At 37.5% G+C, this 15,893-nt stretch overlaps 1 protein-coding gene across 1 annotated transcript in view; it reads right to left on the bottom strand.

Moving 5' to 3' along the window:
- Positions 1-554: 554 nt before the first annotated feature.
- The window catches only part of UBE2F (ubiquitin conjugating enzyme E2 F (putative)), a gene marked incomplete in the record, with an annotated part of 973,189 nt that continues 957,850 nt past the window's right edge, over positions 555-15,893 (bottom strand). The window contains 1 exon segment of the mRNA XM_053698825.1: positions 555-3,160. Coding sequence (XP_053554800.1) covers positions 3,110-3,160 — 51 coding nt within the window.

The raw sequence follows: 15,893 nt of genomic DNA, 5'->3' as shown, positions 1-15,893 counted from the left end.
TATATTTTTTTTCATTTGCAGAATTTACAGGCATTGTGTATCAATAAAAATAAATGAAGCAAACTACATTTAACTACTAAATGAATTAAACTGAAATAAACCCAACTGCACTACAAAATAACCTATTTAAGAGGTTGTATGTAGTAGGTTTTATATAATGCAATCTGTAATTTAGAATATAGTTTTATTTGCATTTTGTATATTACTGTGTATGTGTTATATACAGAGGCGTGAAATAAATGTTTGTGATTACACTCTAGTTTTTATTCTCTCGCTATTTGCAACACACTTTGTGCCCAACACAACTTATCCACTCGCTAAGGAAAATATCTGACTCTTCTCTGTAATTAAATAATTCCTGTACTTTCCTTTAGAAGAGCACAGGATTTTTTTTTTCTAGATCTGTTTACATATGTAGGTATATGGCACATGAACCAGCATAAGCAACACCATTTAACCTTTAAAAACATTAATCCGAAACTTACTTTTATATATTTATTTATATAAAATGTATAAAATGTGCTCTCTGGTCCTGAGAAAACAAAAAACACCCATTTCAATAGACCCTTTATTTGGAAAGGTAGAGCAACGTTGAGTAAGTGCCACTATAGTTTAAATTGTAACCACAATGACAATGAATACTGTATGAGAATAATAAACAATATTAAAAATAACCCCAATAAAGTGAAAATGGCACTTAACTAAAACAGATGCCTCCGCCCTAGCAACAGTAGGAAAGGCACTATGCAAGTTACTTAACACTGAGCTGGAATCCCCTATCCCAAGTAAGGGATATAACCTTACACTGAACTGGTACATTTGGCAGCACATTTGAGCTGCTCATTTCTACACATTGTTACCTGGAGCCAGAATTAACATTAACAGTAAACACTGTCACATCTAGCAAGATATGTAGGTGCATGTCATTGTGCTGCTGTACTGGCATTCCTATGGCCCCATACTAAAGTATATCCCCCCCCCCAACACAAAGAAGAAGAAAAAAAAGAGTCAAGGACAACCTAATGTTCCTACATAATAAAATTCCAGCTAATACCTGGTGCATGGCCCATTCTTCTCCTCAACTGAAAAAAGATTGTTTCCATTGTCCACTTAATTATATTTATATTCAATCAATATATAGAAAAATCTGAAACAGTATTGTGTCTCATTTTCTGTTTAGGAAAACCTCACTCCTACAGTTATCTGTAGGATTCCTGCTGAATGGCCTGTGTTTAAATGCATTGACTAATACAGATGAAGAAACATCAAGGTCAGTCTCTACCCACTTGCAGTAAACGAACAATACCTGACTTTAAACATATTCTGCCAGTTTAACTGTTAATCTAAAGTAGGGAACCCAGAGCAATATAGTGTGCTCCTGCAATGAAAAGATGTAAAGTATTTCCAACTGTATGTGACTGCACAAAGTGTTTGTTTGTAAATAAAGTTATACTATACAATATATAAGGATGTGCTTTGGCATGGCCATTGTTGTATACTAACCCAAAAATATTTTGCACAGATGTAATTACCCAGTTGCAGTCATGCAGCACACTCTGTACTGTAAACCAATCTCCTCTATAGGATGGTGGTGGCCTGTGGACTGCATGTGGCCCCGATTTTTTCTTCCACAGCAGAAAAAAATCATGTTTACTTTAACAAAACAAATATCCTCTTTAAAAGCACATTAACAAGTGAATTGCTAATCTCAATGTCATGTTTAATTCACTCTCCCCTACATGCAGAGTGTATTTAAATGCTCTAGCTCCAGAGCCACCATGAGATTAAAAGTACAGTGTGTGTTCCACTTGAAAAATTGGGGAAGCTGCATATGGCCATTTGATGATTGTCCATCAGCATAAGAACTGAAACAATAGTTTGTTTGACAGAGCTACAATGACAGGACTATAATGTCCTAGTCATAATAGGCAACTGCACCTACTCACCTATTAAAACCTCTTAGTAAGTGGGAGAATTGTATGAGCAACTCATTTCACTCACACACACAGTTCATGATTATAATGAAATTTGGCCTTTTTACGGTCTGAGAAATTAGCACACATACAATTTGGTGTTAGAGCAAAGAGGAAAGTGCAATTTTGTATTTGATCACACATCAGTTACAGTTAAAGGGTGTGTTTATAAAGAGTTTCCAAGAAGTGTCTTTACATAAGATAATTTACATTGCATCCTTGTTACATAAAGTACATTTTCAGGTAAAATCTCAACCTGTAAAACTAGACTGTGCATACAACCTTTTTATTTATTTCATTTTGTGGTGTCTGGCAATCTGTGCAATGCGCTGCTATGAAATGCACTTCAAAGATCCCTTTTAGCACATAGGTAAAATCACGTAATAAAAGATATTTTAGTGCACTTCACCTAGTCCGGCTATAGAATCCTGCTAATGGGCCTGGGGACATTACCCCATGCTGGTGGTAATTATAACTGCTCTCATTATAGATATATATTGTCAGCGCAGTAAAGTTCTCCATTTATATAAGAAATACACTTTGCTACCAGAGGAATTTGCAAACCCTGCTTAAAGAATCGGTAGTAAAAAGGCAAATTCCCCTTTCAGTTTAAGGTCTGGTTTAGCAAATTTTTAAAAATGTGACGAGGAAGAAAAGCCAAGGTGATTAACAATGCTTTTAAACCTTCCTGTTTTAAAACTGCTGAAAATAGTTGCAGATACCTGTGGCCTGTGGAGCAGAAGGGGGTTACATGAAGACCCATTATCTCTATAGAGATCAACAATTTACTCCTTCCTGTTCTGTTTATTTCATACACTTTCTTGTATTAAAGATAATTCTGTAACATGAAAAAAAATTGCCCCAAATGTTTTAGAAGTCTCCCTTCCCCTCCCAAAAAGCGCACACTATAAATGGACAAAACACAAACCATAAGAGGGGAAAGTTGCATTTTATGGGGCCCAAGCTGAAAGGGTTGCAGGGCTGGAGGTAAAGTGTTTGTTTCAGTCATTGAGGGTGAGAACACAGAATCTGTCCAGGGATCTCCAGATTCCTCCCCCACATGGCCCTGGAAACAATGCAGAATTTGACCAGTCTGCCTGGAGCGTGATTTGAAGTTTGAAGTTCGGTCTGAAACATCATCTGGCATAGCGCTTGATGTAATCCTCAACTTTATTACGGTACTCATCCTGCAAAATAAAACACAAGAATTAATGCTAGCAGAATGATTAAGAGAATCTGTCAGAGAGATTCAGGGTGGTACCTTGATGACACTATGGTTTGGTGCTTTGAATAATAAAAGCTTGGTTAGATGATTAAACAATTTACTGCAGACAAATACTTAGCTTGAGAAAACCTACTCACTGGCCTTCCTCTCTCCCGCCAACAATCCATCTTAAAATCCAGGCTAATCCACCTTTCCTGTCGATCTGTATCTGCTGCACCTCTCTGCGAGTCCCTTCACTGGCTCCCCATTCACAGCAAAATTAAATTCAAAATTAGCACCCTACCCTAAAAAAGCCCTTACCAATACTGCTACCCACTACCTATCCTCACTAAGCATCAAATATACTCCAGCGTCCATTCGGATTCAACAATGACCTGCTCCTAGCATCTTCGCTTATCACCTCATCCCATGCTAGACTGAAGGACTTTTCTCACGCAGCACCTACCCTCTAGAACACTCTTCCTCACACTGTCATACTTTCCCCTTATCTGCCTACTTTTAAACGCTCCCTTAAGACATTATTGTTCAGGAAAGCTTGAACAAAATGTGTTTCACGTATTTAATAATTGACCTCATTAACTCTGTATTAACATGATTCTCACCCTTGCAGTGCTCACCTTCTGTTTCTCATCCTCCTACCCTTCTAAAAGGTAAGTTCCCACAGGAATAGGACCCTCAATTCCTCCTGTATGTGTTTTGTCATTTTTTTTTTGTCACTTTCAAGTTTTGTAGCATTGTTTTATTTAAACAAATTGTGGCCATGGACAGCACTGTTGAATCTGTTGGCGCTTTATAAATAAAGTATAATAGTAATATTAATAAAAGCTTATTATTGAATACATTTCTTAAACTTAAAATAATACTTAATACTAATCTAAAATATTAGTCATTTCCATATATTGGCTCATTTCCTTAAATAGGACGAACCAATTGTGAATGGTCTCTGTGACGTATTCTGGCAATTGTCTCTAGGGGCGCTGCTCACTGTGCTGTTCAATGTTAAAGTTTTACCTCATCCAGCTTTTCTAGAGACCCTACAGTGCCTGCTGGGTACAGACACTTCCCTATTCAGTGTTCTGTCAGGAAAAGCAGCACATATGTTAGAGCTGTAGCAATGACAAGTGCATTTAAGAGGAAGTAAAAATGCTGACAGTGACCATCATATATGAGTCATTACAAAAAATAATTACTAGTAAAGACCGCCTGTGTTTATCACCACACACAAATAATGCTTAAAGATGCTTCTGAAATTTGATAGGCAATCTCCACACACAGATACCTGCTTCAACTGCTCGAAAAGTGGAAAATGCCCTGGGATGGGCCTTTATCCTCTGTAAGATATGCACCTTTTTGACCAATAGAAGAAAAGATAAATTGAATATCCATGGGAAATCATAATTTGAATGGATCCTTTGCAATGTCCATGCTGATTTATCACTAAACATATGCCTCCAGTCTTTTGTTCAGTTGAGATAGATAGCACAACAGGGTGCCACAAATAAAATGTAAAATAGTTACCAATTTCTTATCAGAACAAAACAAGGGAAGACAAATATCTTGAGAGGCATTAAACTGTGATAATACCTTTGAGAAAAATGTAGGTACAGGCAGGAAAACTAATTTGTCTTGATGAAAGACCAAATAGGAAGAAGATAGCACATGCAGCTCACGTACCCATCTAGCTAAGCTGTGATAAGAAAAATGGTCTTCCGTGGAAAGATTCAGAAGGATCCTTCACACAACAATCCAAAGGAGGAGCTTCAAGTACGAAAGGTAAATACAACAGCAGTACCCATATACTTTATAGAATGGAAAACAAAGAGATCGAAATGTACTTCCGGGCTTCACAGGTGTAAGATAGTGGCAAACAATAAAGATATTCAATGAAAAGAAACCAGGTCACCAACCACAGTAAGGATAAAAAGTTGAGGCTTTATTTGCTTTTATTGTGTGACCCAAATAAAGCCTCAACTTTTTATCCTTACTGCAGTTGGTGACCTGGTTTTCTTTTCATTGGATATCTTTATTGTTTGCCACCACCTCACACCTGTGAAGCCTGGAAGTACATTTGGATCTCTCTGACTGCAGTGTGCGCCGGAAACTGAGGCATGTCTTTCTGGGCTCCAGGAGTAACCGCCGGACTGTTCAGCTGAGTGCCTACGCTTAAGAAAACACAGCTTGATAGCACGGACCCCCACGATTGGTAAACACCACCTTTCCTTTGTAGTTTATAGAATGGAAAACAGCTTACAAACATTTTGACCTGCTGAGTCCTTTCTGAAACCATAAAAATTACAATTGGCATTCCCAATGCTGTGTTAGAAGAACTCCATTCTCCCATAAGAACTTCTTTGAGAGAGTGTACTGCTGTTATGTCCAAAAGATGCAGTTTAGCCCTCTACAAAACTCATTTTCTTTTGCAGTGTGGTGATAGTCCACTTGTTCATTACTTCTGGGATTACACTTATGGTCACTAGGAAGAGGAAAAGATTCCCAAAACTTCAAAAGTACTCAATCCTTCCCACCTCTCTGATTTGGGAGCCAGTCTTTTTTTGCCTCCTAGGAGGAACGTGAAGAATTGAGGTGCTCCAGATTCTTCGTTGATAGGGGTCCTCAGACCAATTTGAGGCCCATTTTCCCATCAGAAAGCTGCTACTGAAATACCTGTAAATACCTGTTCTGAAGACTGTCCTGGTCTGGATGCAATTATTTCTACTGTGACTGGAGATTAAGGAGCATCAAAGGAAAAAAACATGACTTTTTTTTGTTCCTTTTATCAATCTAAGAACTAAAAAGCCTCCTCTACTTCGCAAAAGAATGACCCTTCCAGAACTCCCTGGAAGCCCTCTTACTCTTGGAATAAATCTAAGCAGTAAAAACATAATTTAAGTAAGAACTTACCTGATAAATTCATTTCTTTTATAGTGGAAAGAGTCAATGAGCTAGTGATATATGGGATATACTGTACATTCCTACCAGGAGGGGGCAACGTTTCCCAAACTTTAAAATGCCTATAAATACACCTCCCACCTAACTTCAGTTTAATGTGTAGCCAAGAAGTGAGGTGTAAAAAAAAGGAGTAAAAAGCATACAAGAAACAGGAACTGGAAAAAATGATGTGCTTTATACAAAAAAATCATAACCACAAAAAATAGGGTGGGTCTCATGGACTCTTGCCACTACGAAAAAAACATAATTTATGTAAGAACTTACCTGATAAATTAATTTCTTTCATATTAGCAAGAGTCCATGAGCTAGTGATGTATGGGATATACATTCCTACCAGGAGGGGCAAAGTTTCCCAAACCTCAAAATGCCTATAAATACACCCCTCACCACACCCACAAATCAGTTTAATGAATAGCCAAGAAGTGGGGTGATAAGAAAAAAGTGCAAAGCATAAATATAAGGAATTGGAATAATTGTGCTTTATACAAAAAAATCATAACCACCACAAAAAAGGGTGGGCCTCATGGACTCTTGCTAATATGAAAGAAATGAATTTATCAGGTAAGGTCTTACATAAATTATGTTTTTTTTCATGTAATTAGCAAGAGTCCATGAGCTAGTGACGTATGGGATAATGACTACCCAAGATGTGGATCTTCCACGCAAGAGTCACTAGAGAGGGAGGGATAAAATAAAGACAGCCAATTCCGCTGAAAAAAATCCACACCCAAAAATAAAGTTTAAATCTTATAATGAAAAAAACTGAAATTATAAGCAGAAGAATCAAACTGAAACAGCTACCTGAAGTATTTTTCTACCAAAAACAGCTTCAGAAGAAGAAAACACATCAAAATGGTAGAATTTAGTAAAAGTATGCAAAGAAGACCAAGTTGCTGCTTTGCAAATCTGATCAACCGAAGCTTCATTCCTAAACGCCCAGGAAGTAGAAACTGACCTAGTAGAATGAGCTGTAATCCTTTGAGGTGGAGTTTTACCCGACTCGACATAAGCATGATGAATTAAAGATTTCAACCAAGATGCCAAAGAAATGGCAGAGGCCTTCTGACCTTTCCTAGAACCGGAAAAGATAACAAATAGACTAGAAGTCTTTCGGAAATTCTTAGTAGCTTCAACATAATATTTCAAAGCTCTAACTACATCCAAAGAATGCAATGATCTCTCCTTAGAATTCTTAGGATTAGGACACAATGAAGGAACCACAATTTCTCTACTAATGTTGTTAGAATTCACAACCTTAGGTAACAATTGAAAAGAAGTTCGCAACACCGCCTTATCCTGATGAAAAATCAGAAAAGGAGACTCACAAGAAAGAGCAGATAATTCAGAAACTCTTCTAGCAGAAGAGATGGCCAAAAGAAACAAAACTTTCCAAGAAAGTATTTTAATGTCCAATGAATGCATAGGTTCAAACGGAGGAGCTTGAAGAGCCCCCAGAACCAAATTCAAACTCCAAGGAGGAGAAATTGACTTAATGACAGGCTTTATACGAACCAAAGCTTGCACAAAACAATGAATATCAGGAAGATTAGCAATCTTTCTGTGAAAAAGAACAGAAAGAGCAGAGATTTGTCCTTTCAAGGAACTTGCAGACAAACCTTTAACCAAACCATCCTGAAGAAACTGTAGAATTCTTGGAATTCTAAAAGAATGCCAGGAAAATTGATGAGAAAGACACCAAGAAATGTAAGTCTTCCAAACTCGATAATATATCTTTCTAGATACAGATTTACGAGCCTGTAACATAGTACTAATCACAGAGTCAGAGAAACCTCTTTGACTAAGAATCAAGCGTTCAATCTCCATACCTTTAAATTTAAGGATTTGAGATCCTAATGGAAAAAAGGACCTTGTGACAGAAGGTCTGGTCTTAACGGAAGAGTCCATGGTTGGCAAGAAGCCATCCGGACAAGATCCGCATACCAAAACCTGTGAGGCCATGCCGGAGCCACCAGCAGAACAAACTAGCATTCCTTCAGAATCTTGGAGATTACTCTTGGAAGAAGAACTAGAGGCGGAAAGATATAGGCAGGATGATACTTCCAAGGAAGTGACAATGCATCCACTGCTTCCGCCTGAGGATCCCTGGATCTGGACAGATACCTGGGAAGTTTCTTGTTTAGATGAGAAGCCATCAGATCTATTTCTGGGAGTCCCCACATTTGAACAATCTGAAGAAATACCTCTGGGTGAAGAGACCATTCGCCCGGATGTAACGTTTGGCGACTGAGATAATCCGCTTCCCAATTGTCTATACCTGGGATATGAACCACAGAAATTAGACAGGAGCTGGATTCCGCCCATACCAGTATTCGAGATACTTCTTTCATAGCCAGAGGACTGTGAGTCCCTCCTTGATGATTGATGTATGCCACAGTTGTGACATTGTCTGTCTGAAAACAAATGAACGATTCTCTCTTTAGAAGAGGCCATGACTGAAGAGCTCTGAAAATTGCACGGAGTTCCAAAATATTGATCGGTAATCTCACCTCCTGAGATTCCCAAACCCCTTGTGCTGTCAGAGACCCCCACACAGCTCCCCAACCTGTAAGACTTGCATCTGTTGAAATTACAGTCCAGGTCGGAAGAACAAAAGAAGCCCCCTGAACTAAACGATGGTGATCTGTCCACCACGTCAGAGAGTGTCGTACAATCGGTTTTAAAGATATTAATTGAGATATCTTTGTGTAATCCCTGCACCACTGGTTCAGCATACAGAGCTGAAGAGGTCGCATGTGAAAACGAGCAAAGGGGATCGCGTCCGATGCAGCAGTCATAAGACCTAGAATTTTCATGCATAAGGCTACCGAAGGGAATGATTGTGACTGAAGGTTTCGACAAGCTGATATCAATTTCAGACGTCTCTTGTCTGTCAAAGACAGAGTCATGGACACAATCTATCTGGAAACCTAAAAAGGTTACCTTTGTCTGAGGAATCAATTAACTTTTTGGTAAATTGATCCTCCAAGCATGATCTTGAAGAAACAACACAAGTCGATTCGTATGAGATTCTGCTAAATGTGAAGACTGAGCAAGTACCAAGATATCGTCCAAATAAGGAAATACCACAATACCCTGTTCTCTGATTACAGACAGAAGGGCACCGAGAACCTTTGTAAAAATTCTTGGAGCTGTTGCTAGGCCAAACGGTAGAGCCACAAACTGGTAATGCTTGTCTAGGAAAGAGAATCTCAGAAACTGATAGTGATCTGGATGAATCGGAATATGCAGATATGCATCCTGTAAATCTATTGTGGACATATAATGCCCTTGCTGAACAAAAGGCAGGATAGTCCTTACAGTTACCATTTTGAATGTTGGTATCCTTACATAACGATTCAATATTTTTAGATCCAGAACTGGTCTGAAGGAATTCTCCTTCTTTGGTACAATGAAGAGATTTGAATAAAACCCCAGCCCCTGTTCCAGAACTGGAACTGGCATAATTACTCCAGCCAACTCTAGATCTGAAACACATTTCAGAAATGCTGAGCCTTCGCTGGGTTTACTGGGACACGGGAAAGAAAAAATCTCTTTGCAGGAGGCCTTATCTTGAAGCCAATTCTGTACCCTTCTGAAACAATGTTCTGAATCCAAAGATTGTGAATGGAATTGATCCAAATTTCTTTGAAAAAATGTAATCTGCCCCCTACCAGCTGAGCTGGAATGAGGGCCGCACCTTCATGTGGACTTAGGAGCTGGCTTTGGATTTCTAAAAGGCTTGAATTTATTCCAGACTGGAGACGGTTTCCAAACTGATACCGCTCCTGTGGATGAAGGATCAGGCTTTTGTTCCTTATTGTGACGAAAGGAACGAAAACGATTATTAGACCTAAATTTACCTTTAGATTTTTTATCCTGTGGTAAAAAAGTTCCTTTCCCTCCAGTAACAGTTGAGATAATAGAATCCAACTGAGAACCAAATAATTTATTACCCTGGAAAGAAAGGGAAAGCAAAGTAGACTTAGAAGACATATCAGCATTCCAAGTTTTAAGCCATAAAGCTCTTCTAGCTAAAATAGCTAGAGACATATACCTGACATCAACTCTAATGATATCAAAGATGGCATCACAAATAAAATTATTAGCATGTTGAAGAAGATTAATAATGCTATGAGAATTATGATCTGTTACTTGTTGCGCTAAAGCTTCTAACCAAAAAGTTGAAGCTGCAGCAACATCCGCTAAAGATATAGCAGGTCTAAGAAGATTACCTGAACACAAGTAAGCTTTTCTTAGAAAGGATTCAATTTTCCTATCTAAAGCATCCTTAAAGGAAGTTCTATCTGCCGTAGGAATAGGAGTACGCTTAGCAAGAGTAGAGACAGCCCCATCAACCTTAGGGATTTTGTCCCAAAACTCTAATCTGTCAGATGGCACAGGATATAATTGCTTAAAACGTTTAGGAGTAGTAAATGAATTACCCAAATTATTCCATTCCCTGGAAATTACTTCATAAATAGCATCAGGGACAGGAAAAACTTCTGGAATAACTACAGGAGATTTAAAAACCTTATTTAAACGTTTAGATTTAGTATCAAGAGGACCAGAATCCTCTATTTCTAATGCAATTAAGACTTCTTTAAGTAAAGAACGAATAAATTCCATTTTAAATAAATATGAAGATTTATCAGCATCAACCTCTGAGACAGAATCCTCTGAACCAGAAGAACCATTATCAGAATCAGAATGATGATGTTCATTTAAATATTCATCTGAAAAATGAGAAGTTTTAAAAGACTTTTTACGTTTACTAGAAGGAGGAATAACAGACATAGCCTTCTTAATGGATTTAGAAACAAAATCACTTATGTTATCAGGAACACTCTGAGTATTAGATGTTGACGGAACAGCAACAGGTAATGTAACATTACTAAAGGAAATATTATCTGCATTAACAAGTTTGTCATGACATTCAGTGCAAACAACAGCTGGAGGAACAGATACCACAAGTTTACAGCAGATACACTTAACTTTGGTAGATCCAGCACCAGGCAGCGATTTTCCAGAAGTATCTTCTGACTCAGTGTCAACGTGGGACATCTTGCAATATGTAATAGAAAAAACAACATATAAAGCAAAATTGATCAAATTCCTTAAATGACAGTTTCAGGAATGGGAAAAAATGCCAGTGAACAAGCTTCTAGCAACCAGAAGCAATAAATAATGAGACTTAAATAATGTGGAGACAATAGTGACGCCCATATTTTTTTAGCGCCAAAAAAGACGCCCACATTATTTGGCGCCTAAATGCTTTTGGCGCAAAAAATGACGCCACATCCGGAACGCCGACACAAAAAAACGTAAAAAATGACGCAACTTCTGGCGACACGTATGACGCCGGAAACAGAAAAAAAAATTTGCGCCAAAAAAGTCCGCGCCAAGAATGACGCAATAAAATGAAGCATTTTCAGCCCCCGCGAGCCTAACAGCCCACAGGGAAAAAGACAAATTTTAAGGTAAGAAAAAATTGATTTATTCATATGCATTATCCCAAATATGAAACTGACTGTCTGAAATAATGAACGTTGAACATCCTGAGTCAAGGCAAATAAATGTTTGAATACATATATTTAGAACTTTATAAAAAAAGTGCCCAACCATAGCTTAGAGTGTCACAGAAAATAAGACTTATTTACCCCAGGACACTCATCTACATGTAGTAGAAAGCCAAACCAATACTGAAACGAAAATCAGTAGAGGTAATGGTATATATAAGAGTATATCGTCGATCTGAAAAGGGAGGTAAGAGATGAATCTCTACAACCGATAACAGAGAACAGAGAACCTATGAAATAGACCATCAACGTAGAATCTAGCACAAACTTACTTCACCACCTCCATAGGAGGCAAAGTTTGTAAAACTGATTTGTGGGTGTGGTGAGGGGTGTATTTATAGGCATTTTGAGGTTTGGGAAACTTTGCCCCTCCTGGTAGGAATGTATATCCCATACGTCACTAGCTCATGGACTCTTGCTAATTACATGAAAGAAAACGAATTTATCAGGTAAGTTCTTACATAAATTATGTTTTATTTCATGTAAGTGGCAAGAGCCAATGAGCTAGTGACATATGGGATATAATACCCAAGATGTGGAAGTCCACGAGTCACTAGAGAAAGAGGGATAAAATAAAAATAGCTATTTCCGCTGAGAAATTAAATCCCAAAACAACAAATAAGTTTTCTTAAATATTTCTAAAAAACTCAAATCAAAGGCATTAGAATCAAGCTAAGACAACTGCCTAAAAAAACCTTCCTACCAAAGGCTGCTTCTGAAGAAGCAAACACATAAAAAAGGTAAAATTTGAAAAAGTATGCAAAGTAGACCAAGATGCTGCTTTGCAAATTTGATCAACTGAAGCTTCATTCTTGAGAGCCCAAGAAGTGGCAACTGATCTAGTAGAATGAGCTGTAATTCTCTAAGCTTTGTAAATCAAAAGTCTGAACCAAATAAACAGAAATAACAGAGACTTTCTGAACTTTCCTGGAGACAGAACAAATAACAAAAAAAACTAGAAGTTTTTCTGAAATCTTAAGTAGCTTCAACATAATATTTCAAAGCTCTTACCACATCCAAAGAATGTAAAGACCCTTCAAAAGTATTCTTAAAATTAGGACACAAAGAAGGAACAACAATTTCCTTATTGATGTTGTAAGAATTCACAACTTTAGGTAAAATTTAAATCAAGTCCGTAATACAGCTTTATCTTGATGGAAAAACAGATAGAGACTCACAAAAGAGAGCAGATAATACAGAATCTCTTCAAGCAGAAGAGATAGCCAACAGAAAAAACACTTTCTAAAAAAGTCATTTAATGTCCAGAGAATACATAGACTCAAAAGGAGGGGCCTGAAAAATCTTAATTGAGACTCAAAGTAGGAGAATAGAATTAAAAACAGGTTTAATATGAATCAAAGCCTGAACAAAACAGTGAATATCAGGAAGTTAAGCAATCTTTCTATGAAATAAGACAGAAAGAGCAGAAATATGTCCTTTCAAAGTATTTGCAGACAAAACGTTAATCCAAACCATCCTGAAGAAACTGTAAAAGAATGCCAAGAATAATCATGAGTTGAACATTATGAAATATAGGTTTTCCAAACCCGAAAATAAAATCTCCTAGAAACAGACTTATGAGCCTGTATCATAGCGCTAATAACTGAGTCAGAGAAACATCTATGACTAAACACTTAAGCGTTCAATTTCCATACCTTCAAATTTAGAAATTTGAGATCCTATGGAAAAAAACGGTCTCTGAAACAGAAGGCCAGGCCTTAAAGGAAGTGGCCAAGGCTGGCAACTGAACATCCTGACAAGGTCCACATACCAAAACCTGAGAGACCAAGCTGGAGCTATCAGAAACACATAAAATTGTTCCATTATGATGTTGAAGATCCCCCTTGGAAAAAAGAACCAGAGGCGGAAAAATGTACGCAGGTTGGTAAAAACCAAAGAACTGCTAGAGCATCTACTATCTCCGCCTGAGGATCCTTCTTGTTTAGACAAGAGACCATCAGAACTATTTCTGGAAGACCCCACATCTGTACAACCTTATGAAACATCTGTATGGAGAGCACTCCCCAAGATATAAAGTCTGACGGCTGTGATAATCCCCTTCCCAATTGTCTACACCTGAGATATGAATCACAGAAATTTGACAAGAGTTGGATTCCGTCCAAGAAAGTACTTGAGATACTTCCTCCATAACTGAAGGACTGCAAGTCGATACTTGATGATTGACAAATGCCACTGTTGTGATATTGTCTGTTTAAAAAGAAATGTAAAAGTTGTCTCTTCAATAGAGGCCACGCCTGAAGAGCCCTGAAAATAGCATGGCGTTCTAAAATATTGATTGATAACCTCACCTCCTGAGGTTTCCAAACCCCTAATGTTGTCAGAGACTCCCAGACAGCTCCCCCACCTGAAAAACTTGCAATTGTTGAGAATACAGTCCAGGTAGGACGAACTAATGAGGCCCCCTGAACAATAAGGTGATAGTCCAACCACCAAATTAGAGAGGAAAAAGTGTTGGGATTTAAGTATATCAGTTGTGATAACTGAAAATAATCCCTGCACCTATGGTGCAACATGTAACGCTATAGAGGCCCCAAACGAAAACGAGCAAAAAGGATCTCACCTGATGCTGCAGTCATGAGACCAAAAAACTTCTATGCACATAACCGCTGAAGGAAAAAATAGAGACTGAAGGTTTAGACAAACTAAAATTAACTTCATTCGTCTCTAGTCTATGAGAGAAAGAATAATAGACACTAAAATGAATCTGGAAACCTAAAAAAGTGACCCTACCATGTCTTGAAAAAACCACACTAGTTGTTTCAAGTGAGATTCTGCTGAATGAAAAGATTAAAGCTAGTACCAAATATCATCCAAATAAGGAAACGCCACAATACCCTGCTCTCTGAATATAGATAGAAGGGCACCAAGAATCTTTGAAAAGAATCTCTGAGCAGCAGCTAGCCCAAAAGGATGAGCGACAAAATGGTAATGCTTATCTAGAAAAGGGAATCTCAGAAAACAATAGTGATCTGAAGGAATTGAAAATAAGTGCCCTGTAAGTCTATTGTGGACATGAAGTAACCTTGGTAAACAGAAAGACAGAATAGTCCTTATAGTCACCATCTTGAAAGTTGGGACTCTTAACAAAACTATATAAAAATTTCATATCCAGAATTGGTCTGAACAAATTTTTTCTTTAGGACAATAAATCGAATAGAATAAAAACCCAAACTCCGTTCCTGCAGAGGAACTGGAACCATCACCCCTGAAAATCTGAAACACATTTAAGAAAAACCTGAGCTTTCACTGGGTTTGTTATAACATGGAAAAGAATCTTCCCATGGGAGGTTTTTATCTTGAAACCTATTCGATACCCCTGAGAAAACAATATTCTGAATCCACTGATTTGAACAGAAACTGTCAAAATGTGTTAAAATAAATTCAATCTGACCCCCACCAGTAGAACTGGTTAAAAGGCTGCACCTTCATGCAGTCTTAGGGGCAGAAATTAGTTTAATTATAAGGCTTGGGATTATTCAAATTCAGAAAAAATACTAAAATCAGAGCCAGAGGCCTTAGGGGCATTAAAAAAAACAATTGGGAGCTTAAAAATTACCCTTAGATTCCTTAACTTGGGGCAGAAAAGACTCCCATTCCCCCAGTAATAGAGGAGATAATAAAATCCAATAGAAAACCTTAAAAAATTACTATCCTAAAATAATAAGATAGTAATCTAAATTTAAACACCATATCAGAGATTTAAGCCATAACACTTTTCTAGTAAAAATGGCTAAAAACAAAGATTTAATATCAGATAAAATGACATAAAATATAACATCATAAATGAAATGATTAGCATGTTGAAGTAAAAGAACAATGCTTAGACAAATCAAGATCTGATAACTAAACTGTCCAACCAAAAAGTTGAAACAGCATCAACATTAGCCATAGAAATGGCAGGTTAAAAATATGGCCAATATGTAAATATGCTTCTCTTAAAATAGGAAACAAACTTCCTATCTAAAGGATCCTTAAAAGAAGAAATATCTTCCATAGGATAAAAGTACGTTCGGCAACAGAAGAAATAGTCCCACCTTTAGGAACTTTTACTTAAAAACACTAAATTAGCCATAGGTAAAGGATATAGCTTTAAAACCTAGAAGAAAGGTAAAAAGAAGCACTAAGTTTAGATTCCTTACTAACTATATG

This window comes from Bombina bombina, chromosome 1 (assembly GCF_027579735.1).
Source record: "Bombina bombina isolate aBomBom1 chromosome 1, aBomBom1.pri, whole genome shotgun sequence".
Lineage (NCBI taxonomy): Eukaryota > Metazoa > Chordata > Amphibia > Anura > Bombinatoridae > Bombina > Bombina bombina.
The sequence above is the reverse complement of the archived record's forward strand: the minus strand, read 5'-3'. Positions and strand labels throughout refer to the sequence as shown.